The sequence below is a fragment of the Anopheles nili genome, chromosome 2, assembly GCF_943737925.1.
Source record: "Anopheles nili chromosome 2, idAnoNiliSN_F5_01, whole genome shotgun sequence".
Lineage (NCBI taxonomy): Eukaryota > Metazoa > Arthropoda > Insecta > Diptera > Culicidae > Anopheles > Anopheles nili.
The window spans coordinates 55,691,572-55,716,400 of NC_071291.1; the positions used below are offsets into that span (position 1 = coordinate 55,691,572).

The 24,829-nt window shown below is 44.4% G+C and overlaps 6 protein-coding genes and 1 non-coding gene across 7 annotated transcripts; 5 read left to right on the forward strand and 2 right to left on the reverse strand.

The window, feature by feature from the left end:
* The first annotated feature begins 629 nt into the window (after nt 1–629).
* LOC128721288 (kinase D-interacting substrate of 220 kDa) lies at nt 630–7,684 on the forward strand. The gene is made up of 8 exons (XM_053815025.1): nt 630–755; nt 839–1,237; nt 1,974–3,393; nt 3,485–4,462; nt 4,525–4,690; nt 4,767–5,769; nt 6,206–6,238; nt 7,176–7,684. The coding sequence occupies exons 1-8, from the start codon at nt 645–647 to the stop codon at nt 7,584–7,586; spliced, it is 4,521 nt and encodes a 1,506-aa protein (XP_053671000.1). The 5' UTR covers nt 630–644; the 3' UTR covers nt 7,587–7,684.
* A 2,420-nt stretch (nt 7,685–10,104) lies between these two features.
* On the reverse strand, nt 10,105–11,950 carry LOC128732260 (U4/U6 small nuclear ribonucleoprotein Prp31). Its single transcript, XM_053825438.1, has 5 exons — nt 11,572–11,950; nt 11,295–11,499; nt 10,968–11,222; nt 10,535–10,898; nt 10,105–10,456 (listed from the first exon to the last, which is right to left on the reverse strand). The coding sequence occupies exons 1-5, from the start codon at nt 11,948–11,950 to the stop codon at nt 10,118–10,120; spliced, it is 1,542 nt and encodes a 513-aa protein (XP_053681413.1). The 3' UTR covers nt 10,105–10,117.
* A 252-nt stretch (nt 11,951–12,202) lies between these two features.
* On the forward strand, nt 12,203–13,426 carry LOC128730534 (transcription termination factor 3, mitochondrial). Its single transcript, XM_053823586.1, has 2 exons — nt 12,203–12,992; nt 13,060–13,426. The coding sequence occupies exons 1-2, from the start codon at nt 12,203–12,205 to the stop codon at nt 13,335–13,337; spliced, it is 1,068 nt and encodes a 355-aa protein (XP_053679561.1). The 3' UTR covers nt 13,338–13,426.
* On the reverse strand, nt 13,233–15,823 carry LOC128730533 (endoplasmic reticulum-Golgi intermediate compartment protein 3). The gene is made up of 6 exons (XM_053823585.1): nt 15,682–15,823; nt 15,442–15,600; nt 15,158–15,380; nt 14,735–15,087; nt 13,691–13,892; nt 13,233–13,625 (listed from the first exon to the last, which is right to left on the reverse strand). The coding sequence occupies exons 1-6, from the start codon at nt 15,767–15,769 to the stop codon at nt 13,490–13,492; spliced, it is 1,161 nt and encodes a 386-aa protein (XP_053679560.1). The 5' UTR covers nt 15,770–15,823; the 3' UTR covers nt 13,233–13,489.
* On the forward strand, nt 14,020–14,711 carry LOC128730536 (reactive oxygen species modulator 1). Its single transcript, XM_053823587.1, has 2 exons — nt 14,020–14,271; nt 14,512–14,711. Exons 1-2 carry the CDS (start codon nt 14,135–14,137, stop codon nt 14,618–14,620), a joined length of 246 nt encoding a protein of 81 aa, XP_053679562.1. The 5' UTR covers nt 14,020–14,134; the 3' UTR covers nt 14,621–14,711.
* Nucleotides 15,824–16,889: 1,066 nt separating the features above from the next.
* LOC128730539 (phosphatidylserine synthase) lies at nt 16,890–23,915 on the forward strand. The gene is made up of 6 exons (XM_053823591.1): nt 16,890–17,107; nt 17,720–17,978; nt 18,058–18,510; nt 18,583–18,918; nt 19,001–19,085; nt 22,070–23,915. The coding sequence occupies exons 1-6, from the start codon at nt 16,890–16,892 to the stop codon at nt 22,192–22,194; spliced, it is 1,476 nt and encodes a 491-aa protein (XP_053679566.1). The 3' UTR covers nt 22,195–23,915.
* Nucleotides 21,680–21,855, forward strand: LOC128722241 (U11 spliceosomal RNA). The gene has a single exon (XR_008410797.1). It is a non-coding gene; the product is annotated as a U11 spliceosomal RNA (small nuclear RNA).
* Nucleotides 23,916–24,829: the final 914 nt, after the last annotated feature.

A 24,829-nucleotide genomic window follows, 5' to 3' on the forward strand; every position in this document is an offset into this window, starting at 1 on the left:
TGTTTCCCACTCCCCGTTGCCGTGTGCCTTTGTGTATAGAGGATGTATCAACTCTGTGTATCCTTGCAACCCACTCGAACTATGTCGTAACAGAGCACTGTGAAAACTTACCGTAAGTCTTATCGTGAATCTGTGTGGCCATGCTGTTGCTCAGCTAATACGTAAAGTGTCATGACACTAATAAACCAGGGAAAGAATACTAAAACTGTCGATCACGCGCTTGGAAGTGTTGTCCAAGGATGTGCATTTTACGTTCTCCATTGTGTCGGCATTGTAGAACACCTAACGCTTTTCTAGTGTGATGTGGTTTTTCGTCAACTTTCGTTTGTTAGTACCGTGCCGACAGTTCCACCGGACTGCGCACAGCGAATTTTGAAACTAATTTCGCTGCATCTATTTGTTTAAACTAAACCCCCTGCTTACAGCTAGCGCAACGATACACCATAGAAGCGTGTTTGGTTTTTGTCAGTCTAGTATTAGAGTTGTCTTTTTCCATTTTGATTTGATTGTTAGTCTTAGTTTCTGAACAACAAATGAAGCTATGTTGCGGTACGCGAGTTATTCTAACATGTGCTTTTGCTCTCGTTTTGATGCTCACTTTCATCCCGGCTGGCCCCCTATAGGCGCTGAATCGGTGCGACTCGATGGGATCCTTGGGCCACCGTTCGCTCCTTCAGTACCTGGAATCGGATGATCTAGCTGGTCTAAAATCATTCCTTGGCACACGCCACTTGCAGGTGGACGATCGAGATGAGGTAAGCATATCACTTTCCATTGCTTCCAGATCAACAAATTTATTTTATTTTCATTGCTTCTGGTTTACGCTCTCCTTTAACAGAATAATACAACGGCATTGATGGTCGCAAGTGGCCGCGGTGCATCGCATTTCGTGAAGGAGCTTCTAGCCCGTGGAGCTGACGTACAGGCGCAGGATCTCGACAACTGGACGTCGCTGCACTTCGCAGCCAAAGCTGGCCACGTCGGGATCGTGGAACTGCTGCTAGACAATGGCGCTGAGCTGGAACATCGGGATATGGGCGGCTGGACCGCCCTTATGTGGGGCTCGTACAAGGGCCACACAAGTGTCGTGGGGTTACTGCTGCAACGCGGTGCGGACGTGCAGGCCCACGGCAACTATCATCTCAATCCGCTGCTGTGGGCTTCAGGACGCGGGCACACTGAAATCGTGAGGCTGCTGGTTAACACGGGAGGCGCGAAGGTGAACGTAGGTGATAAGGTAAGTTGAGAGAATTCCAACTAAAGACCTTCAACGTAAGGCGAGAGGCCTAAACAGGAAGGCATGGTTGTGACAGTATTAGAAAAAAATATTACTTTTTGTATTTTAAATTAGCTCCTAGCTAAACATCGTATTCAAGGCTAAGAGCCAGCTGAAATATAGCAATGGTTAAGCTTTTATAGATCTCCTTAAAGTTGCCTTTCAAACAAGACTGTTTAATACGATAATGGTGCATGTTTTCCGTTTTCGATATCAACGTGCATCAATTTATTTAACACAATATTTATGTAATTAAAAAATCCTATTTGAAGGACAAACATTATGAACACGAGATTAAATGGATTGTTTTTGTAATAAGCATTCTAATCTGAAGAATACATTTAATGATTATTTTGCTATTCAACATTGAGGAGACAAATTTCGTGTACACATTATGGCGCCAAAAGTGAAGTCTCAAAACTATTCGATCTAAAGATTGTATTTATTACCTTAGCTGAGGATCGTATAAAAGTTACGTCACATGTGATACTATGTTAATCTAATCCTGCCAACAATATCTTGTGTGGGTAAGGTACAATTATTCTACAAAGTCAGACTAGAAAATATGGTACAAATGTTAATGTTATGTTATATTTTTCATTTTGTTGGGGGTCTGCCACGAGTATTGGCTACTAATTGTATGTTTTGCTGAATAAATATCATTTATCACGTTGGTATGTTCGATTCCCTTGTCCAGTACGGAACCACACCCCTGGTATGGGCTTGCCGCAAAGGAACCGCGGATATCGTGGACGTTTTGCTAAAGGCTGGGGCGAACGTCGACACGGCTGGCATGTACTCGTGGACCCCGTTGCTGGTGGCTGTCAGTGGTGGTTTCCAGGAGTGCGTCAGCCTGCTGCTAGAGCGCAAACCGAACGTGAATGCGCTGGACAAAGACGGCATGACGGCACTGTCCATCGCGTGTCGCGAAGGACTAACCGAGATCGCGTCGGCACTGATCGCAGCCGGAGCCTATCTGAACGTGCAGGATCGAGCCGGTGACACGCCGCTTATCAACGCCGTCAAGGGTGGCCACCGGAGTGTGGTGGAAATTCTGATGAAACGCCACGTGGACGTGGAAATACAGGGCAAGGACAAGAAGACCGCACTGTACACTGCCGTTGAAAAGGGACACACGGCGATCGTGAAGTTGATCCTACAGTCAAACCCAGATCTGGAGCTCTCCACCAAAGACGGGGACACGCCACTGTTGCGAGCGGTTCGCAATCGCAACCTGGAGATCGTGCAAATGCTGCTTGAGCGTAAGGCGAAGGTGGGTGCAACGGACAAGCGAGGTGATACCTGTCTGCACGTGGCCATGCGTGCTCGTTCGAAGGCAATCGTCGAGGCTTTGCTAAGCAACCCCAAGTATGGTCAGTTGTTATACCGATCCAACAAAGAGGGCGAAACACCGTACGCCATCGATGCTACACACCAGAAGACGATCCTTGGGCAGGTATTCGGGAACAGAAGACTCAACGCCAACGAGGACTCAGAAGGCATGCTCGGATATGGGTTGTACTCGTCGGCGCTTGCTGACGTCCTCTGCGAGCCAACCCTTACAACCCCTATTACGGTGGGTTTGTACGCTAAATGGGGCAGTGGTAAGAGCTTCCTGTTGACGGAACTTCGCGATGAAATGCGGAACTTCGCCCACTCGTGGTCGGAACCACCGATCGACGCGTCGTGGTTGTTCTTTCTCATCAGCCTACACATTGTCCTGCTGATCGGTACGATCGTGGGCCTGGCATCCGGCAGCTACGTATGGGGTTTGGTCACCGGAGTCGCGCTGCTCGTGCTCATCTACTTCGCGGACATCCTGGTCAAGTTTCTCAATCGGCGGTACGATCTCGAGTGGCCGTATTTGCTCCACAATGGACTCTCGCGTAAGCTCGGCCGATTGCGTTTGATACTGCAGGTCGCCTTCTGTCATCCGCCAGGACCGCAAAGTGACCAGCAGCCAATGCCGGTTAGGTTTCACTTCGCAGAAGCTAGTGGAGCCGCCCCAAATGGAGACGCTGCCGTAGCGCTTATGCTGGCGTCCTTGTTCGATGCAATCGAGGCACACTACGGTTCGTTGGCGACCGGACTGTATCGTGCTTTTCGGCCCAAACCCCGTAAGTAGAACCTTCCCAATCCCCACCGAAGCGCCTCGCGTAACTCGCAATAGAAGCTTGATAGCTTTTCCTTTTCCCCGCACACCTTTAGTAAAAGCTACCGGAGGATGGAAATGGCGTAAAATGTGCTGCATGCCGGTAGTGCTCATGTTCGAGCTAGGTGCGCTGGGGATCCTGGCAACGGCTTCACTCTCGATCATCTACTCCGAGTACGGGATGGAAGGGCGTGATGAAATAGCCGTCGCGATCTATGTTCTACTAGGCATCTTGTTGGCCGGTGCTATCGCCAACCTGCACGCTTGGTCGAAGCTGGTCGGAGCGCTGTTCATGTCGCAGGGCAAACACCTGAAGCGTGCCTTCAACAGCAATGAAGCTGCCCCGCTAACGGCTCTCGGTGCCGAAGTGAGCCTAATGACGGATATGGTGCGCTGTCTGGATGCCTTCACCGGACAACAGAGTCGGCTGGTCGGTGTAGTCGATGCACTGGACTCGTGCGACACCGAGCGGACCCTCACGATTCTGAACGCCGTACAAACGCTTCTATCCGGACCGCAACGTCCATTTGTGCTGCTCCTAGCCGTGGATCCTCATGTCATAGCTAAGGCGGCCGAAGCAAACAGTCGCCGGCTGTTCACTGAAGGAGGCATCGGAGGACACGACTTTCTGCGCAATCTCGTGCATCTTCCGGTGTACCTGCAGAACTCGGGTCTGCGGAAAGTGCAGCGAGCGCAAAACACCGCCATGTCCGCTTACCGACGTGTTATGCCCGATATGAGTCGGGACGATGATCAACCGCATCTAGGACACTCGGCGTCGGCTCGACGGCTGTCAAACGCGTCGGAAATCATGTCATCGCAGGAGAAGTTACGGGCGATGCCGAGCTCGTCCCGCGGCGGAAGCAAGAAGCTGCGCGTGTCCGACTCGATCGCCAGCTCGATTGGTTCGAACCTGCACAAGCTGGGCCAAAATCCGCCAGTCGATTTGTCTAAGATCATCCTTACCGATGACTACTTCAGTGATGTCAACCCGAGAAGCATGCGCAGGTTGATGAACGTTATCTACATCACGGGTAAGCTATGACGAAGGATCCGGCATGAGAGTGTTGACGTTTATGTTCCTGTCGCTTTGCAGTGCGGCTGTTGAAAGCCTTCCAAATTGATTTCAGCTGGTACCGGTTAAGCTCGTGGACAAACCTCACCGAACAGTGGCCACTGCGTGCTAGCATGATCGTGCTGGAACATGATCAAGCCGGCGACAGCATTGACGATTCAGTGTCACTTCAAGCTGTGTACGATAAGTATGTGAAAAGCGCTTTCTTGGATCGTTCGATGTCTGTTGAGATGTTGTTTAACCTTACTGCTTCTCGTTGGTAGAGTTCGACCAAAGCTGACGTGTCTCCGGGAGGCGGCTGCGTTGCTCGATCTGGATCGAGATGAACGCAAGTTGGACGCATTCTTGCAACTGCACAAATCCGACCTACTAGTGTCGGATTTGCGTATATTCTTGCCATTCACCATTAATCTCGATCCTTACCTGAGAAAGGTGCTGAAGGAGGACCAGCAAGCACTGGAAGACGAAGGCATCATCATCCCGATGAAGACCGTGCTTCCACCGAGCAAGCCAAGTGGATATATACCATCTCATCACCACCGGATTCACCACGGAAACGTGCTTCAACCGACGCCACAGCATGCGAACAGTTTAGCAAACTGGCCAAACTTTTACAACCCACAGCCACAAGCGATGGCGTTGATGAGCTGGGCAAATGCGAACTGGGCCAACTTACTAAACCCGGGCGCGAATCCGCTCGTAAACGAAGCATTAAACAAAGCTAGTGGCCCTATCATAACTGAACATCCAAGCCACGAACAGCATTCCACGACCGCTGGGGTCGGCAGCAGTAACCGGGGAAAGGCCACAAACCACAAAACCTCGAATGGACCATCGACGTCTCCACCGATCGATATCGATTTGTCGAACGTGCAGCTATCCAGCCTAACGGTTGAGCAACTGGTCGACTTGCTGGGACAGGTGAACGATCTTAAACCGGCAATGGAGCGTATGGCACCGGTTTTGCGCGATAACGCCATCTCCGGCAGAGTGCTGATGTATTGCAGCCTGGATGAGCTAAAATCGGTGCTTCATCTTAGCTTTGGGCACTGGGAAATGTTCAAGTTGTTAGTTACGGCGTTACGCGAATCGAGCATGTCGCAGCCTCCGAGCAGGAAACTCTCGAAGACCACCTCGTTCGCCAAGGGTACGGCCGATTCCGTTGAGCTGCCGGAACCGATTGCTCAGTCGACGCCACCGTTCGGTTCAGCTTCGAGCAGCTTCCAACCGATCCGTCAGAAGTCGCAGAATATGCTGGAAAAACAGGTAAGTGTGTCCTTCCGATACTCTTCCAGTACCCCGGTACGGATTGGGGAGAGAAAGAGACTCTAGCATATACGAGGCAAGCATAACTGATCGTAAATTTCAATGATTATTTCATCGCCAAAACAACCACACAAAAACACGGTACGCGACAAAATCGATGCGCATCTTGTGTGCAACATTCCCTTCTACTTCGTCCTGCCCAAACAACCGCCATAAATGAAATCCGCAAATTAAATTCCTTCAACTCAAACATCACACATGTGGCGTATGTCGGTCATTTACCCGATCGATTACCCGAAAAATTGGAAACAAACCCAAACAATCTTGCAAAATAATTATACAAAAACCTGAAACAATACCACACTCCTTTCACACATGCACATTCTTGTGTGCAACCGTTGCGTGTCCCTATGTGTGCGTGTTTCTGGAAAAGCAGCCAGCAAAAGTGCATGATTACGAATATATTCAGGTAACTTACGAAACCCCTATCTGTGTCTAATATTAAATTATTCGAACCAGCTGTGAATAAGTAACTTACCCTGTCCTTTTTTTGTTTCTTCTATAAAACCAAAAAAACCACCTTCACTCCTAGTTGTGTACTACTCTAGTTGACTAGTTCGTGATATCGTCGTCAATAATTTTCCGTTGTATTTGTTTGCATTTTCCCGAACTCTTAAAGATGATAAGTGATCTTTATCTCTTCAAGCTCTTCTTTTGTTTTCATCGCGTCCTTTTGTTGGTACTGCGCTTGTTTTCTTCTCTCGTTCTATATCTGTTTTCCTACAACATCACGTTTATAGTGTTCAGAAAGTTACTCTGTCTCTTCGTTGTTTGACTTGCACCATGTGGTGGTTCTCTGGGCACCTCGCATCGTAGATTAGAGGGTATACTATCTTTCCTTTGCAATTCTCATTTTCTATTCGATGAAATAAGCTCATATTGTTTATTCTCTTCAGCTGTCCACTTTTTATAATTTGTACTGGTTATAAAATTAGAAAGTTAAAACAAAACAATCAATCTTCTAAAATTTGAAAATTGCTTCGAACTTCGATACAAATACTCATATGATTTTTAACATTCTTCATATTTGTAAGCAATCCTTATGTTTATCTTCATATTGCGCCCACTTCGACTATAGTTTTGTCTTTCCAAGCTTACTGTGATGTGCAATACCACTTATGTTGTTCCCTGTTCTACTTCCATCATCGTAACTAGTTTGATTCTATCGTGTTTATTTTTTCCTTCGCGTTAATGGATAGTCACAAAAAAACGCCTGTCCTTATGTGGAAATTTATGGGGAAACTACTACTGGCAATCGTGTATCCGTTCTAATATTTTATTTCGTTTTTCCTTTTCCCTCATCGCGCCATTCCCGTGTGTCCACCCTGACACTTTCCGATCTGCAGGTGACGCTCGAGGAGCAGATGATTTGCGGCGCATTACAAACGCTCAACGAGGATGCGTTCGAGGACGTGGTCAGCGGCAGCGAGCGACCCAGCCCGACCGGTGAGATGTTTAGCCAGCACCTGGCGCCCATACGGGAAAGCTCGGAAATCGGTTCACCACCTCGCCTCACTTACAACCTTACTAATCCCAACCTCACCGAGCTTGCAACCAGCAACGGTACGCTGAACGGCGGTGACGACGGTGTCGGTGGTGGTGGTGGCTTCCTCGGTCCGGCACCGCGGTCCGGTCGGCACAGCCGCTCCCACAGCCTGCATGATGACGCGTCACTGACCAACGTGGTGGTCATTCCAACCTTCCTGACCACGCCCGCCAGCACCGGCACCGGCAACATCAACGACACCAAGCTCTAACTCACGGTGAATCGATTCGGCACCCGGCACGGTGGCACCCCAGGTTGCTGATGCTCCTGTGGAGCTGTTGCTGTCGTCGTCGTTGTCGTGGTCGATGTTGTTGTTGTTGTTTGTTGTGATGGTTGTTGATTGCTGATGCCTTTGCCTAATGGCCGTTGGTGTTGTTGCGTTGCTGTTGTTTGATGTGCTTTAAAACGAAAAAAAAAACTCACAATCATTCGAAAGTAATCCGAGAGGCTAGAATTTACAAAAAAAAACAAACTTGCATTCCATCACCGATGCAAATGCGCGGTATAAATTAGTCATTCAAACCATAAAATTCTGATACTAAACTTAAACTACACCCACACACATATACACATTCTCGTTACGCACATCCTCCAACCAATGCAATGCATTTTCGGTGCAGTAGCGTGCGGAAGCAGGAGTAACATAAATGTGAAAGTATTACACGATGGAATCGCCCTCGCGTGTGCAGATAACCGGATGCAACCAAAGTGATACTACTACCTTATTAGTGAGCTAACTAATCGAAACAGAGTCACCTTGCCCATGTTAGAAGCAATTGTATACTTGCATACTCTGCAGTACGGAACACCTGCATATACTATTAACATACACCATCCTTCAAACCCATCCTCGCCAATCCCACGTAGAAACCGGCAAGCGTACGAACGAACCAAAAACTCTTCGATAACAGTGCTACTACCGTTCTTCCTTGAACACCCTAAAGATAAGGGCCGTTGGTAGAGGCCCGTAGCGATAAATTAGTGAAATGTTTAGGATTCTATTTAGGCCAATGTATGTTTAACACGTTCAAGGAGCAAGCGTTTCGGTGCGAAGCCTCCACCGTGTAGCGTATTAATTAGTACAAACGAATGAACAAAAGAAAGCCAACAATTACGTGTACAGTATAACAAAAAACAAACAGTTGTTTTGCTTGATTTTTCGGTCAATGATTTTCTCTTTGGATTGTTTCGTTTCGAGGTACGATGAACAAATGCACATTTCCTTCGGAGTTACGCTTGAATCCTTGCGTGTGCCGTGTCGAATCTTCACACCTAACCCGCGCGATTTGTAATGCACCATGTGTGTGCGTGTGTGTTCAGTTTGGTTTTCTTTTTCTTTTTGCTCTCTTTTTGAAATCTGTTCGTGAGTTTGTTTGGTGTTTGGAAGAAATGCTTCTTAGACATTGCTACAGCGATTGCGATTTTCGTTTCAACGCCACGCGATGGTGCGCCCGTTGCCCCGGCCATGTTCCCTTCTCGTCCACAGTGTCGGTTCGAAGTTCGCCCATCCCCACCCCGAAGCAGACGGCGTCGATCCTGAAACCGACCGGAAGCATACGGAAAGGCGACGCTAAGCGCGTCACCATGTGCGATGCTGAGGGCCACGTCACGCCGACCTTTATTGAGGTGTTAAACGAAAAGCTGACCGATAAGCTGAACAAATCCAAACTAACCGGTAAGTGAAAGCCCGGCGTGGGGACCGCGTGACTCATTTTCGTCCTTACCGCGCACGGCGTCCTTTTTCCGCACTGCACACCGTGCTCGGCACACTCACCCACCCACGGAGCAGGTTGAGGTAATGTTTCCGTCCGACATGCTTCGTTTGCCGTCGGTAATAAGGCGGTAGCTAACCCGGCCATCGAACGCGCTCGATGTTTTGCTCTTGTTGAACCGTTGCAGTTAAGAGACAGTATAGTTTCATAGAGCCGGACGTGAAGAAATGATTACCGGAAGCTGACGGCAGGTGACAGCGGGAAATGATAAGCATGGCCGAATGCGAAACGCATCGTTCGTACTGTTACTCAGGCAATTTAGCATCTAGTCGCAGGTTTAATTATCGTCATTATTATTAAACAAATCAATAAAACTAGTGCCTATGTGTGGTATTTGGTGGGTTTACGATTGTAGTCAAATGCGACATGAGTTTTTTGGAAAATATCCAACAAACGTCGCTAGGCATACATTTTCGAAAAACGCCCTTCAATGACAATTTTAGCAAGGCTGTAATCATTTCGAATATTTCCAAGAATTATAGGAAAAGATAACACTAAACATAGATTAAATTCGGGTATTTTATTAGCATCTCAACAGCCGTAGTTGACTATGGTTTAAAAAAATCTCTTCTCGCTCTCGTTTCCATGGGAGTAAGATTTTTGAGACTGGTAGTAGGAGATTAAATAGAATCATCTGTGTGCGTAAATAGAATCAATTGTAGCGTAAAAATATGTTTGCTCCTTTTTTGATTCGATAAAGGTATGGAAGCAATGGTTGATCGTCATTGTTTTTTAGAAAGTGTCACTGAAAGGATTCATTGCTTAAAAGCTTTTTCAATATTTAGTTAAAACTTTAACAAGTTTTTTACTGACGCATGCAGCAACTGAGATCTCTTTCAAAAGAACAAATCACATACTGTTAACTGAAAAGGATCAATTCAAAACTTCTCAGTTGTGGGATTGATCTAAGGTTTTTAAAGTTTTATTGATATTCTTAATTGAACAACTCTTGTAATTATGTCTAACTTATCTACGTAGTTTTCTTGCCAACGGACAAAAATCCAGATGTGTTTGAGAAATACTTTGCTCCTGATTCGCTGGTCGGTTTTTCAGCTGCTTGTGGATTGACAATTTCCAGACCCTGCAAGGGTGTGAAAGCAACGCTCGATGCCGTACCGGAAATGTGTTTCTTCACCGTCGTGCTTCCACCCCAAACCTGCTGCTGTTTCTGAAGGTTTTTCTGTAGCGTTTTGCTAATGCGCACCTTAGTTTTCTCGTCGATCTGCGGCAGTCGAATTCTTCCTGTTCCAGCTTTGCCAATCGTACCGCGGGTATATCCAAGATCCTCCTGGTAGGCGTCTTCTTCAATCTGTTAAAAAATGAGACAAAGAATTGAACAGAAAAATCGATAAATGTCTAGGTAATCGAAACTTGTTGCAATACTTACATCTCCAAAGTTCATTCGGTTCGCTTGCTTACGGAACTCGGTAATAGCGTAACGTTCTTTCATTTTACGCACACGCTTACCACCACGCTTCTTTTTTCCACCCTCAATGGGTTTCGGTAGCGGTTTAATGAATTTCACCGGCGGCGGTTCTTGCAGTTTATCAAGCTTTTTCTCGATATCCTCCCTAAATCGCTGGCCGATCTCTCCCAGGTGACTTTCATGAGACGCGTCAACACGTGCCGCTAGCGTGCACTTGGCGGCCACTAGACGTGCCGCTTTACGCCTCAGATCGGGAGGCGTATCCTGTACAATGTCACAATAATACACATAACCTGTGTGGGGCAGCATAGCAACCTTGGAAAATCTGAGAAAACCAACTGGAATTTAGAACATAACGAACATGTATACATAACCAGTAAAACCAGTTCCTTACCCTGATAATGTCTTTTTCTGTGCACCCAAAACCTGCACGTTGCAGGCGGGCATTTTCGAGAGCTTTGTCAAACCGCCAGCCAACCCAACCAGTTTCGCTGCAGTGGAAGCTCCCACAATCATCGACATGTTGGGAGCGATGAAAGTCATGCGGCTTTCAACATACTCGAAAATATTGCTTTTGAAGTCGTTCAGCTCCACCGCCATGTCGCACGCCTCATTGATTTGATCTAGCTCGTGTCGTTCCAGTTTCACTCTATTAGAAATAAAAATAGTTGGTTCAATATGAATGTGTTTGCGTGCTTACAATTTGTTTTATCCGCCATACCCTTGCGTTGTTGAAGCCGTTACAGAAACAATCATAATCGTGGCTTGGGTGAGAATTTCTTGCAGACGTTCATTGTTTTTGGCTTGATCCAAATCGTTACCCAGCTCTCGGACGCTTCGAATGTAGTCCATCTCCACCATGATGAGCGAATCTAGTTCCGGGAACCGTTTTTGGTACTTGTCTTTCACGAACTTATGAATTGTTGCTGTGAAGTCATTCAAGTATAAGGATAGAATTCTTATTTTCCGACAGGATCATATGCAAATAAAATACTCACATATTTCATTATCAATATCGACCGCTATATTGTTTGCTTCCACTATCAACTGATACTCGGGATCGGATTCCACGTTCCCAACCATCTCATTCGTGTTGCGTGGATTTTTGGCATATTTTTCAATTTCGGATAGAACGTTGCCCAACCGATCGGAATCTCGCAGCTTGCATATTTCTCTAATCGAATCCACGGATAGGTTTATTTCCATGGGCTCTTCTTTCATGTCGAAAATGACGGCATTTTCTTCACCGCCAGAGTCCGCCTCATCTTCGTCACCGGGCACCGCTGATTTCCCGTCTTCTTTGATGGTATCCATCTCCTCGACCTCGTCATCGTTGTCATCTTCCAGATCGGCTAGTAATTCATCGGCCAGAGACATTTCACAGTTTGTATGTTGTTGCACAGGGAGTTAAATTTGGGCGGAATATATCACGACGCGCTCGTCTAAGAGGCAACTGGTTTGTTTTGAGGAGAATAATGTTGACTATGTGTTTATGACAGTTGTTTGACACAAGGATACGACACGGCCAGGTCGGGACGATCAGTTGTTAGCATTTTGTAAACAAAACATTACCGCATGCATATGGCATTAATAGAAGGCATTATTTATTTTAATTAAAAAAGAAAAAACATGCGAAGCGTTGTGTCCAAACTCATTAAAACGTTACTCCAAGTGCAATCTGGTGCACTGGTGCAGAGTTATCAGTTATGTTCGAGTTTATCTGTTACTAACACTCATCACAAAGATCTGCAACTGTACGAAGATGATCTACAGCATGAATTCCAGCAAGTGCTTCGAGAAGAAAAGCGGCTTGTACTTGATCCGGTGGAAGATCCTCTGGCTGTGGAGGTCTTTCCAAACACAAAGCCGTCGTTCAACTTTGCTGCTTACGTGAACAAATCTCACAGTTTGCAACAACTCGTAGCGCTGGGTGTCGAATTACACAAGTTCGAGAAACGCAAAGGCATTACACAGTTTGTTTTGGGATTAGATTTCGAACGCGACATGAAGCAGCACATTCGTTTTCTATCGGATAATGGAGTACCGACAGATGCTCTTGGAGAGTTCCTTACAAAAAACCCGTTGATTTTTAAAGAGGATCTGGGAGATTTAGACACAAGGATAAATTATCTGCATTCGAAACGATTTCTGCCGGAGCAAATCGCACGCATCGTCACTAAAAATCCTTTTTGGCTCTTGCTCAACACCAAACGCATAGATGGACGGCTAGGATATTTTCAGAAAACATTTAGCCTGCAAGGAGATGAGGTCAGGATGCTGGCTACTAAACAACCGAGACTAATTACATACAATCTAGAGCATGTGCGCAAAAATACCTTCTCTGTGCAGGAAGAGATGGGATTCCAAAAGAACGAAGTCAAACAGTTATTACTTAGCAAACCAAGAATATGGATGATAAGTATGATAGCTCCATTTACAGAGATGGAGATAAAAAAATAATCTTATATTTGTTTTTGCTCACGCAGATACAGATGCTTTGCACTACCGGTTCGAATATATTCACCGCCGAATGAAAATTTCTCATGCCGAAATTCTGAAAACACCCGACTTACTACTGACACGCGACGTTCGGATCAAACAAAGACACGGATTTCTCAAATTTCTTGGCAAAGTGCAGTACGATCCCAAGAAAGAGCTGTATATTCCGCTAAAATCACTGGCCGAGAAGACCGACGAGGAGTTCGTTACAGAAGTAGCCAAATCGAACATGGAATGTTACAATCGGTTTTTAAAGACACTTTAAACAAAAACTGCAGTTTTTTAAAGCAAAATAAAAAGATTCATAAAAAGAACATCTAATGGAAACTTTTCCATATCTGCATAAAGAGCGATTCGAGAGAGAGAGAGAGATTCTTTGTAAAACAAATTCTTAGTGTCAGCTCGATTGGGCGGACATTAGCTAGCCTTCCCTAGTTCGATTTTACGTTTAATCACGTGTATCGACGTGAACAACAGCGAATCTATTATACCGGCTACCGTAAAAATACCTCCTATTATTGCACATACATTGGTTGCAAAATGACCCAGAGAGCTGGAAAATACATCGAACAAGTTATAGTAAATTATGTTTAAATTTTTTTTTAAATAGTGACTTACTTCCGCTTTTCGGTGAATTTTACCATCAGAGGAGATAGCTCATAATTGACGAAAATGCCAGGCATTCCCGTTTCGCCGCTCATGGCCGTCACACTTTTCTGGTGTTTTGTCACAGAAAATTGGTTTGTGTACAGCGTTGGCCCATTCAAGGGAACAAACATGGTCGGAACAATCTTGATATAATACTGGAACATCATTGCGCCTGAAAAGAAATTTAAAAATGATAAATCACTTTACCATAGAATTTGCTATAAAACAAGAAGCAGACGTTAACATTTCTTTTGACATGTCAACGTAAACGTCACAAACCCCTATTACGTGATTACGGTGTGTTATTGCAACGCATTTTAAGGACTTTTACCCGAAATACCCGGTGTTCTGAAAACAGCCACACTCGTAAACCACAATTATCTTTTAGTAGGAAAAGTACAACATTTCACAATCATGCCAGCGGTACCAGGAAGTGTGTACAACCAGAACCAACAACCCAGTTGCTTTGATCGTATGAAAATGGGTTTCACGATTGGTTTCTGCGTTGGAATGGCCAGCGGAGCGCTATTCGGAGGATTTTCTGCCCTAAGGTAACTTGAAGCAAATCTAGCAGCGAGTATGAAGCCCAAACTACGATCGTATGTTTGATTGTTACTAATGCCACGTTGATTTAGAAACAAACATTGTCAAACACTTTTCACTGCTACACGAGTGGGGGAAAGGAGAAACAAGCAGAGGGCAGTATTAATTGTGATCGTATTTTGGGTTTCAATCCTAACTGTCTTGTGGAATATCTTTTTTAAATTGTGAAATAATCATGCGATCTTCAGATACGGAATGCGTGGCCGAGAGCTGATCAACAACGTAGGAAAAGTGATGATACAAGGAGGTGGCACATTCGGTACGTTCATGGCAATTGGAACTGGCATTCGATGCTAGATTGGACATCCCTTGGCGGGGTTTGATGCCGTTGATAAAATTAAAGCTCCTACCTTTAAGATGGTATATATAAACTAGCGATAGCTTACACCTAAAATCACATTAGTATCTTACCTTCTGTGGCTTCAACCATGAGACCGTCAAGGGGTCGCGTGGTTCCGAATCCAAATTGTTCTCCGAAAGAAAGCGTGTTGATCTTATGTGTCGTATTGAACCTGCCGGACGAATACGGTTGGACATCGTGCACGTGAATGTGATTGATTGAAAAGCTCTTTCCAGGTGCAATATGAAAACGTCCTTCAACACGATTCACTTCCATGGTGCCATAGATATGACAGCCTTCACTAAATGCCTTTCCTTCCACGCTGCCATCGTTGCCGTTCTTACACTGCTCAAAATCTTCCACGTTCGGGTTCCATTTTCTTTCCCGGTATGCATCAATCACTTCCTGACACGTGTTGCAACACCTTAGGATAAAGAGAGGTAACAAATAAGTTTAGTAAGCTTTTTGCTAATTTGAGGCAACAGCAAACATACTGAGAAGCGTTTTTTTCAGCACCGTAGCAGCTTCCACACGCAGGTTTAGTTGTGGTCGTCACGGGCGCTTCCGTGCTTGAAATGCGCTTGGTGGAAGCTTGAATATCTTCCTTTTTGGGTTCTTCAATTTGATTGCCCAGCAAATCTAGTCTTCGTTTGTAGATGTTATGTTCGATGTGTAGATGCTGTTCTCCGGTTGAATCTTGAGCATCCAATGAAACGTCTGGAAGAGAAGCACGCAGGTCAATTCGTACATAGCTAAAGTATCAGCCGATGAGACTTACAATCACAGGATATTCGCGGAATAGTGAAGTCTAGATTAATTTTAAGCTTATGTCCCCGAGTTGTGTCCACGAACAGTTCTTCCGAAACGTTTGGTGAAAGGTAAGCATTAATTTCCCCTATCACCAGGGTAACTATTACAATCGTACTAATAAGCGTGACTGAAATCGATTCCAAGAAACAGTCATATTACAATCCATAATTATACCGGCGTTTAATTCTGCTGCAGTGTGTTTCCTTACGTGCAGCGCCGCAAACCGTGCGGATGCTAAATTCATTATCTATCTTTGGGTAAGCATCTAATCGCCGCAAGGAATCCAGAAACCGCATGCTTCACGCTTATAGAAGGTTTTTCTTATCAAATCAGAATTCGCTGTGGAGTAGTTCAACTGTGTAAACAAGAATAGCCGAAACGTTTGCAAACACGTAGCAAGAAGTTGTTGTTTTTATCACTACTTGACGTTGCAATGACAGCCGATAAGAGATTTTTTGAAGTAGAAGATGGTGTAAGGATCTGAATCATCTATAATTATTTGAAAATACGACTATTAAATATTTGGTTTTGGATGAAATTCGTACATATATTCGATTTTGGTTTGTTTACAGTAATTGCAAAGTTCTGTTAATGCAAATGGGATATAACAACTTATAGGCAATGGCTGTCATAATTCATTGTGATAAGGCTGCTATAAAAATAGCTATGGCCGAACCTGTTCTTGATCGGTTTTTGCGAAATGTGCTGGGTCGGTAGTATTTTATTTACTTTTAATGTTGCGACTTGCTTCGACCGCGAAAGAGTGTTTGCTTTGATAATTCCATTTCTGGACCGTGCAACTAGAGTACGAACTTCCAGCTGAAATGCGTGACCGGTCAATAGACCTCGCTAATCCACGCCAAATTTAGTGCTGTCATGTGCAGCGCTCTGATGTAATCAATTGTGCGTGTGTGGTTGAAGGAGCAGTGTGGGCTCCTTTGCGCTAGATCAACCGAAAGCGGTTGAAATCTAGAAAACTGCTACTTTACCATCGGGCTTGAGCTTGTACAAGATTCTGTGATAAGACGTGCCGTTGATACGCATCCTAATCCCGCATTTAGTGGTACGCTTCACGCCACCCAAAAGCGCGATGCTTTGCGGTTAAAGTGTCTTCGGAGAAGGCTTTTCTCCTAACATTGAGCTTAGTCCCTAGCCAGCAGAATCGATTTTAATTTAATTAAGACGAAACAAGCGTGCGGTAAATTAAACCACTTTAGGCAGCGTTTTCCGCCGTGAGCGGATCCTTAAGAAAATCACGCAGTATAAAGGAAATTAAGACGAGTAGCATAGCAGCAGGCTGTGCAGCGCTTCCATTCTCGCGACCTAGCAACATACGTACGAGTCTTTCTGTAAACGCTGGCCCAGAACGCGGAAGCGCAGTTTCCGGAAGGTGTTATTGTGTTGAATCGACGAAACATGAAGAAACGGAACAGTCCGCCACCGCCGACGGCGGACGGTGGCATTGGCAGTGAATCGCTACTCCATGCTTCACGGCACACGATGGCGGTCAATGAGTTTAAGCTGATCAACGAACGGCCGGTTGATGAAATATCGTTAGACTTTTTCTACAAACCGCACACGATAACATTGCTGGCCGTTTCGATATTCGGAGTGATGTACTTTGCCTTTGTCCGGTAAGTATTAGCGAGTATTAAACGAAATGTAATGCCTTGTACTTCCAAAATGCCTATCTATGACCTTTTCTTAGACTATTCTGAGCGAAAAACAAGTATGTGCACTTTGAACCGAGCTCGTGTGTTAGCACTTTTAGAAAAGATGAATATAAAAAAAATTAATGACGATAAAATTGAATGTTTTGTCAAAAATTCACCTCCGGGTTAGATAATCGTCCCGTACTGTCGTTGTAGCCGATCATATCAAATATAGCTTGTCACCAAGTGTTTAATGCATTAACAAAAGATTGTTAACTCAAGAAGCACAGAATGAGTATCGACATTCATAACGTTCGAACTTTGCACTTTGTGGATCAATGTGTTGCACGTAATTAACTATCGTCCTATCTCGATCCATGTAATGCTTTTTTCTTCGTTCTCTAAGCATAAATGTTTGATAGCTAGTTTCGGCATTAGCGTATATAACTGAAAAAGAATAACTGTTTCTAACGAGACGTTTAATAATTATGAAACTGAAGGAAACAAAATCCTTTTATAAATGAATTATCTGCTCCGACTAACCATGCATCCTTCGCTTCATTTCACGATTACATTCCCCGGCCTACCATCTAGCAACCAGTCCGATATTCAGGAGAACATTTGGGCCGGCATGCTGTGCGTCATATTCTTCTTTCTTATAATCTCGGTGCTCGCCTTTCCAAATGGGCCGTTCACGCGACCTCACCCGGTGGTGTGGCGGATGCTTTTCGGCCTGTCCGTGCTCTATTTGATGCTGCTGCAGTTTCTGATGTTCCAGGATTACAAATCGATCATGGGGATCTTCTACTGGTTCGATCCGAAGCTTAGAGATTTCCACATCGACATGGAGAAGGTAACTGAATCGATCCCGCCAGTATCAGATTCTACGTTCTTTCAACTAATCGCCATCTGTTTGTTTTTTGTCCTTCCAGCAATATGCCGCCAATTGCTCGGATATGTCATTTGATCGCATTTGGTCCCACGTGGACGTGTTTGCCTGGGGCCACTTCCTGGGTTGGGCCTTCAAGGCCGTGCTGATTCGACACATGGGCATCCTGTGGGCGATCTCGGTGATGTGGGAGATAACGGAGATAACGTTCGCGCATCTGCTGCCCAACTTTGCCGAGTGCTGGTGGGACGCATTGATCCTGGATGTGCTGGTGTGCAATGGGTTTGGCATTTGGTGCGGGTTGAAAATCTGCAAACTGCTCGAGATGCGCGAGTACAAGTGGGCCAGCATCCGAGACATCTCGTCTACCACCGGCAAGCTAAAGCGCGCTGTTCTTCAGTTTACCCCCGAAAGCTGGGCACCAGTTCGGTGGCTCGACCCGAAGTGCACCTACATGCGGTTCTTCGCCGTATGCCAACTCGTTCTGCTGTGGCAGGTTTGATACGGATTTGACCATCGGAGCCAATGAAACAATTATAATAACAATTTATTGTCTCCTTATTTCTAGCTGACTGAACTGAACACGTTCTTTTTGAAGCACATTTTCGAAATGCCCCCGTCACATCCGGTCGTCATCGGACGGCTAGTATTTGTTGGACTTTTCACAGCGCCATCAGTCCGGCAGTACTATATCTACGTGACGGATACTGCCTGCAAGCGCTTGGGCACACAGTGCTGGGTGTACATTGCCATCTTGGTATCGGAAGCCATTTTGTGCATCAAAAACGGCAAGGAGTTGTTCGAACGCACGCAGGTGAAAAACATCGTCGTGTGGTTAATTATACAGGCGGCTCTCTCAGTGCTGTTCGTGTACGGTTGCATGCTATGGCATCGATACATAGAGGTATGTGATGAATGAATATGAGTGTAATTTGCCCAAAGAGTTGAACAAAAATATCAAAAACTTCGGTTTATCACGCTTTTAGGAGGACGACTCGAGAGATGGATCTCCGGTGAAGCAAATGAATCGCGCGTTTAAAGATTCCGCCATCCTATCGGGTGACTCGAAAGGTGAGATTAATTTCTTCTTATTTAGTTCCTTACTCATTGAAGAACCCTTTTATCAAAGTTCACGCTTGCCCAAGGGCCGTATGATTTAAATCCGGTTTGAATCACCCGATGGGTATTCGTGATTGCTTTTTCTTTCGCTGTCTCAGTGTACTGACACCGCTCGATTGCTATGCGGAACCTGTTCTTTCCTTCTTCTGAAGATGCTCTTACATTCTAGCAGCGCAACACAACAGTAGTTGCGTCGCTGCTTATCACGAAACCGGGTTAACGCGACCACAGCTTCGTAATCGCGTCGTTCGATTAGCATTCCTCGTTGCGATTGGTGGCCAGTGCCAAATATAGCAACACGCTGAATCAAAGCTTATCATGGGGAAGCATGCGCACACTTTTTTGCTGTCGCCCGTGTATATATTCGAAGGGAACACGCCACCGGTTACGACCTTTATCACGTTTCCTGTTCGATTCCGTCACGATTGTACTGATAGTCGCTGTTTAGCGCCATTGGTCTGACTCAGATGGAAACCGGCTGGGCTTCTTCTCATTGAACGTCACCCTATCATTATCTCCCAGGATAGCTCCTATAATCACACTTTCTTTGTTCCTGGAATCCCAAAGGGCCCGAGTATTTCGTCCATCCGTTGTTTGTAGCCCACGCCCGCGGCAAGATGAAGATGATCGACATTAACAGTCCCAGTTATGATATCAAGATCAAGATTGTTTGAAAACTGCGCACCATTCACTGATACCCACAACGCATGCTTGACACCCTTGTCATGCACTGGTTGTTGGTAATGGGATGCAAAGCGAAAAAAAAACCACAGCAGTATTGTGATGTGATTATAGATAGCTATAAAAAAGGATAAACTATACTAAAGGCATTTCGATCGGATAGGTGAGAAGCATGATGAAGCTTAGATTTTTTTAGCGCGATTTATAGTAAAGGCAGCACTTTTATGCCTTTCAATTGTCGGCCCCTAAAAAGAAATGTTGTACCTATGTGGCTTCAACGCTTATCGCTTTAGTTGAACGCATGTACAAACAAGCTTGGATAATCAAAAAAAAGGTTTTCTGTTTCATTGAAAAACTCGTGAACTTTATCCAGGATTGCTTGTGCTAAAGAGAAAAAAAACAATTTATGCTTCACATTGTTATTCTAGTTTGGTTTGTGCGCCGCTTCGTTATGCTCGCCGTTATTATGTGGTTTTATTTGAACGCTTATTTATTCCCACTACAGCCCCATCCATTTTGCCATGCCGTAGAGTTTTAAAATACGGCTTGAAATATTATGAAATTACTGTTACTAGCTATGATACAGCTATGCTCGTGTGTCGATTATGTTTCATGGCATATTTTGTTCCGTTTCTTGTGGATGTATTAGAACTTTTCTTATTTCATTTTGCTGGCTTTCCTCCCCACCATTCATGACTGTCGATTGTTTTACGTGTCAAATGAGCAAAGCAATTTAAATAATTGATTTTTTCGGCAACAAAAACGGATACTCAAACTTATGCCACGTACGTATCATGAGTGCGAAGGGTTGTCAATCATGTGCTGTGTAGCCACGATCTGATACCATGCCAAACCCGTGCTGGCAAGGATAAGCAAATGAGCGACCGGTGGCCTTGTGCAAAAAGGCTATCGAAGGGCTCTTTTCATAGCAGCAAACGATGGATAGAATTGAAGAAAATCCATCGACCGCGCGTATTCAAATCACCACCCGCAGCAGACTGTCAGGAGTGGAAAATAAATCTAACTCTCGTGTTTGTGGCTTGACCAATCCCATGACCACCAACAACCGAATCGCGTGCGGTGGAGCGTGTAATTTGTGTTATATATATATATTTTTTTTTTCGTCAAGCGACAAGCACCTTATCGTGTAACGTTCGTCTGGGTGGAGAACACAAATAACTAATTTGGACACGCGATTCGAGTTATTCTACGATGCAATTTTACATGATTTTTTTCTCTTTTGCTTTGGTAAAATTTTATAACACTTCTTGTACAGTCACATCGCGTGCCTCGAGTCCAAATTTAAATCATCCGTTGAAAAAAAACAAAAACATTTGTTTGGGTAAAACAATGCCGTAGACAATTTTAAGATGCTTTAATTATATTTTAAAATAAAATACTTATCACAAGAGCATGTTTGCATCCACATACATAAGGTTTCTATCAATTTCAAATGGCTACCTTTCTTACGATGCTTGTTAAGAAGTATGTCTAAGGCTACTCAACCACCAAAGGCCTAACATTATTAAATGTATTACATTTCCTCGATGTGTCGGTGTCAAATTACCTAATCCAATTGAAGGAACACGTTGTGCGTAAGAATCTATTTTTGCCGTTCTAAAAACAAACCCAAAACAATTGAAAAACACGGCTACCCGTCACGCGGTGGGCTTTCTTGACGTGTTTCGTGCGTTCGCGTGTTCAGCCACAATTTGGCGCGCATTTCTCTCATTTGCTGTCCGTTTTGTGTTGTGGAGAGAATGAGAGAGAAAGAGAATCTTGCGTGCGAGAGCGCGTGTTATGCATCGCTACGGGTTCATGTCGTCGCCCGGTGGCTATGCGAAGTTTTGCGTTGTGTGGGTTATTAAAAGGGTGCTTGCCGTTTTTCTACATTTTCTTATGGCACATCTGAGCGTTGCCGAACTGGAAGAGTCCCGGTTAGGCAGACGTTCCGGTGGGGTATGGCTATCAAGACATATCCAGCACGTAATTTTTGTCGTCACGAAGGCTGTTGACTCGCTACTTTTGCGTCGACGTCTTCATTCCTGCAGGATCGACAAGGCTTTAAAGAATGCTTCAAAGACACACGTGATTTTGGTCCATACGTTATCGTTTCGTCCTCGTATTCAGATTCGTCTTTTCCTCCTCATCTTCATGGGCCTCCGGTGCTGCGCTCGTTCGCAACAAATTGGCACTTTAGTTTGTTCATTCTATTTTATTCCCATTTTTCTTTTCTTTTTTCTTCCCATTTATAGGAAGCAAAGCTGGTTCCTCATCGGTAAAAAACTCACCCCAATCTACGCCCACCAAAAAAGCTCGATCTCAACAGCAAGGGAACATTGTTCCATCCGGAAAACTGTCTCGCGAACACCTTGAGTAGGCTTAGGTAGTTTAATTAACAATTGCATCGCCCGGTTCAGTTCGGGTGTGCCCGTTTTGCTCGGGATTTCCATGTGCCGGTGTTCTTCAGGCTTCTGCAGCACTTTATCATTGCTGCTATTACTATTACCACTTTGACTGCTTCTCTCTCACTTTTCGTACCATGTTACAACCCTTGTACAAACTCCAAACAGCCCAAAATGATCCAAGCAGCACCGTTAAAAGTGTTGCAATGAAAACATAAATCCATTTCAGTTATTCTTTACACGATTTGCTTTCAGTGGCCAACAGTAGCATCCGTTCTATTCCTAAACCTACCCTAGGTTTTGGTCAGATTCTTCCTTCGTACAAACACACATTCTTCCTGCGTACTCCACAATATGCTGCTTGAATTAAGTTTATTTTGCGTTGCGTTTTGTTGCGTTTAGTGTTTGAATCAGAGAAAAAAAGTATATGCTTTCGCGCGTGGTTCCATGCAGCATTGTTACCGTAGTGCGCAATGCTTTAGCGTAGTGTACAATCTGCACGTATGCCTCGTTATTCGTTACTGGTTTACTTGGCACGAGGTTTGAAAAAGGCTGAACGTTCACTAAGTTCTTAGGATTAGCTAGAGTCGAACTGCGGCGATACCAACGATTAGACCTTCAACACATGAATCGAAACATGTGGTATCCTTTACTGGCAAACGCGCGCTGTGTTCTTGCGACAGAATAAATAAGAAGTTGAATTATCAGTTTTGTACGGCGGTGCCAAGAAGTAGCATGCTCTATTGCGATGTACAAATTGAGGAGCGACGGCAATTAATAATAATATCAGAATATCAAGAGACTCGAGCAATGGAAGCATTCGCTTTCTGCCTATTGGTCAGAAACATGTTTGCGAGAAGTGATAGTGCACGTGGAGATAGATAGCGAAAGGAACAGCTGCACCGTTGTCTTATTCCAGCGAGCTTCCTACAAAAACAGCAGACAGCATGTAAACTGTACAGAAACAATCTCGCAGATACGGTTTCGGGCGCACGAACTTTGTTTTCTCCAGTTGGCGAAGTTGCTACATAAAAATAATGTACCTCGTTGTGTAGAATTACTTCTTCGTTATGGAACAAAGGCGACCGGCCCGGAATTAATGTCTTTTCCTTTACTCTTCAACCGGGTACGATCCTAACATATCTCTGTAAGCGAAACAAATTGAGGAATCATTTTTAACATCATCGAGAAGCGTTACCAGGCACGGGACATAACGTTTTTATTTTCTCTCCTTGTAGATAATGTAGTGTAATTTCTTCAATCTTGTTGCACTAGCTTATTTAAGACGCTTGCGTTTTTCTGCCTCTTTGGACACACGAAACAAAAAAAAAATCGTTCGAAACAATTCAAACAGTTGTATGCTGCTTCGCTTTTAATTTAAGCTGACAGAAGACCTTTCTCTTAGCCATAGAACGTCCTGTCTCGTTAAGGACAAAAATCTCTCTAGTCAGTAAGGAAAGTCGGGAGGAAAAGCGAAATTTAACGTTCCTCACTCGGGGGCTACGGTAATGGTTTTGTTTTTCATTTCTCTCCCCCTCAACCAAACAAATTAAAAGTAGATTATCAGAAATTTTCCCAAATCTAATGGGAACGTCTCTGTCGTACGGCGTGTAGTTCCTTTTCATGATTTGTATGTTTTTTTTTGGCAGGAATTGTAGAAGCAGACAGTCTACGTTGCACCACAGGCTCGTGCCGTGGTGCACCGGGTTCAGGAACACATTTCAAATAGTTTTGTTTTGTTTACGTAAGCGATAAGGTTACTGTAGCTGATATGAGAGCCCGTGTGCTCTAGTTTTACTCTTTTTTTAGAGTTGTGTTGATTTTTGTGGCTGTAAGGTTACGAGAAACAAAAATCGATCATACGAGATAAACCAAACAAAGGAAGCAAACCGTAGGTTAAGATGGAATAAACCAAGATGCCGTTGTGTTTACGACTATAAAATATACTGCTGTTTGTGTTTTTTTCTGTTGCTTATTAATCATACTTTTAAGTACCGAAGTAGCGTAGGTAAGTAAAGGTAAGTTGATTGCTTCGAGAAAAAAAGATACCACCGAGGTAGATGGGAAACTGATTTGTCTGATTTATGCACTGATAAATAAATCTATGTCGACGACAAGACTTGTCCAATTAATATTTCAAATAGCTTTCTGCTTCTTTCTACTCCTTATGATGATAGAAATAAATTGTAAAATAAGAGACATTTGATCGATTTACCAACAAAAAAGAGAGTCAAGTTGTTATCTTATGAAATAAACAGAAAGCAGGCACCTGGATTTGTTGATAACCTTTCGATGTTTTAATAAATCTTGTTTTAGCTGTTCTACAGCAACCGCGTTTTGTTTGCATTCCTTTTACGCGTTGGTATGCACGAAAACAGAAACTACGATCACGCCGCTTGAAACAAAAAGTTGTCAACATTTTACAAAATTATGCATTCAATAGATGCACAAACAATTTTGCGAACACATATCTAGGCATATAACATGAATTAGTAACGCATATTACACGATGAAGATTGATCGACAAAAAAAACATTCCGCCCAGATCGGCTAAACGGAAGATTATACGCAAAAAGTATCAGGAGTGCATACCAGCTAAGAGGATCAACA

What these genes read in the sequence shown, in the direction of transcription:
- LOC128730539 (XM_053823591.1), top strand. Translation starts at nt 16,890, where the DNA reads ATGAAGAAACGGAACAGTCCGCCACCGCCGACGGCGGACGGTGGCATT. An exon ending in TCCACATCGACATGGAGAAG is followed by an intron (nt 17,979 to 18,057) that starts GTAACTGAATCG and finishes TTGTCCTTCCAG; the next exon opens with CAATATGCCGCCAATTGCTC. An exon ending in AACTCGTTCTGCTGTGGCAG is followed by an intron (nt 18,511 to 18,582) that starts GTTTGATACGGA and finishes CCTTATTTCTAG; the next exon opens with CTGACTGAACTGAACACGTT.
- LOC128730533 (XM_053823585.1), bottom strand. Translation starts at nt 15,769, where the DNA reads ATGCGGTTTCTGGATTCCTTGCGGCGATTAGATGCTTACCCAAAGATA. An exon ending in CACGGTTTGCGGCGCTGCAC is followed by an intron (nt 15,601 to 15,681) that starts GTAAGGAAACAC and finishes AATCGATTTCAG; the next exon opens with TCACGCTTATTAGTACGATT. An exon ending in CATGGTTGAAGCCACAGAAG is followed by an intron (nt 13,893 to 14,734) that starts GTAAGATACTAA and finishes ATTTCTTTTCAG; the next exon opens with GCGCAATGATGTTCCAGTAT.
- LOC128721288 (XM_053815025.1), top strand. Translation starts at nt 645, where the DNA reads ATGGGATCCTTGGGCCACCGTTCGCTCCTTCAGTACCTGGAATCGGAT. An exon ending in GAACGTTATCTACATCACGG is followed by an intron (nt 4,463 to 4,524) that starts GTAAGCTATGAC and finishes GTCGCTTTGCAG; the next exon opens with TGCGGCTGTTGAAAGCCTTC. An exon ending in CTTCAAGCTGTGTACGATAA is followed by an intron (nt 4,691 to 4,766) that starts GTATGTGAAAAG and finishes TCTCGTTGGTAG; the next exon opens with AGTTCGACCAAAGCTGACGT.
- LOC128732260 (XM_053825438.1), bottom strand. Translation starts at nt 11,950, where the DNA reads ATGTCTCTGGCCGATGAATTACTAGCCGATCTGGAAGATGACAACGAT. An exon ending in CAGAAAAAGACATTATCAGG is followed by an intron (nt 10,899 to 10,967) that starts GTAAGGAACTGG and finishes TGGTTTTCTCAG; the next exon opens with ATTTTCCAAGGTTGCTATGC. An exon ending in ACCGAATGAACTTTGGAGAT is followed by an intron (nt 10,457 to 10,534) that starts GTAAGTATTGCA and finishes ATTTTTTAACAG; the next exon opens with ATTGAAGAAGACGCCTACCA.
- LOC128730536 (XM_053823587.1), top strand. Translation starts at nt 14,135, where the DNA reads ATGCCAGCGGTACCAGGAAGTGTGTACAACCAGAACCAACAACCCAGT. An exon ending in GGAGGATTTTCTGCCCTAAG is followed by an intron (nt 14,272 to 14,511) that starts GTAACTTGAAGC and finishes TGCGATCTTCAG; the next exon opens with ATACGGAATGCGTGGCCGAG.
- LOC128730534 (XM_053823586.1), top strand. Translation starts at nt 12,203, where the DNA reads ATGCGAAGCGTTGTGTCCAAACTCATTAAAACGTTACTCCAAGTGCAA. An exon ending in ACCAAGAATATGGATGATAA is followed by an intron (nt 12,993 to 13,059) that starts GTATGATAGCTC and finishes TTGCTCACGCAG; the next exon opens with ATACAGATGCTTTGCACTAC.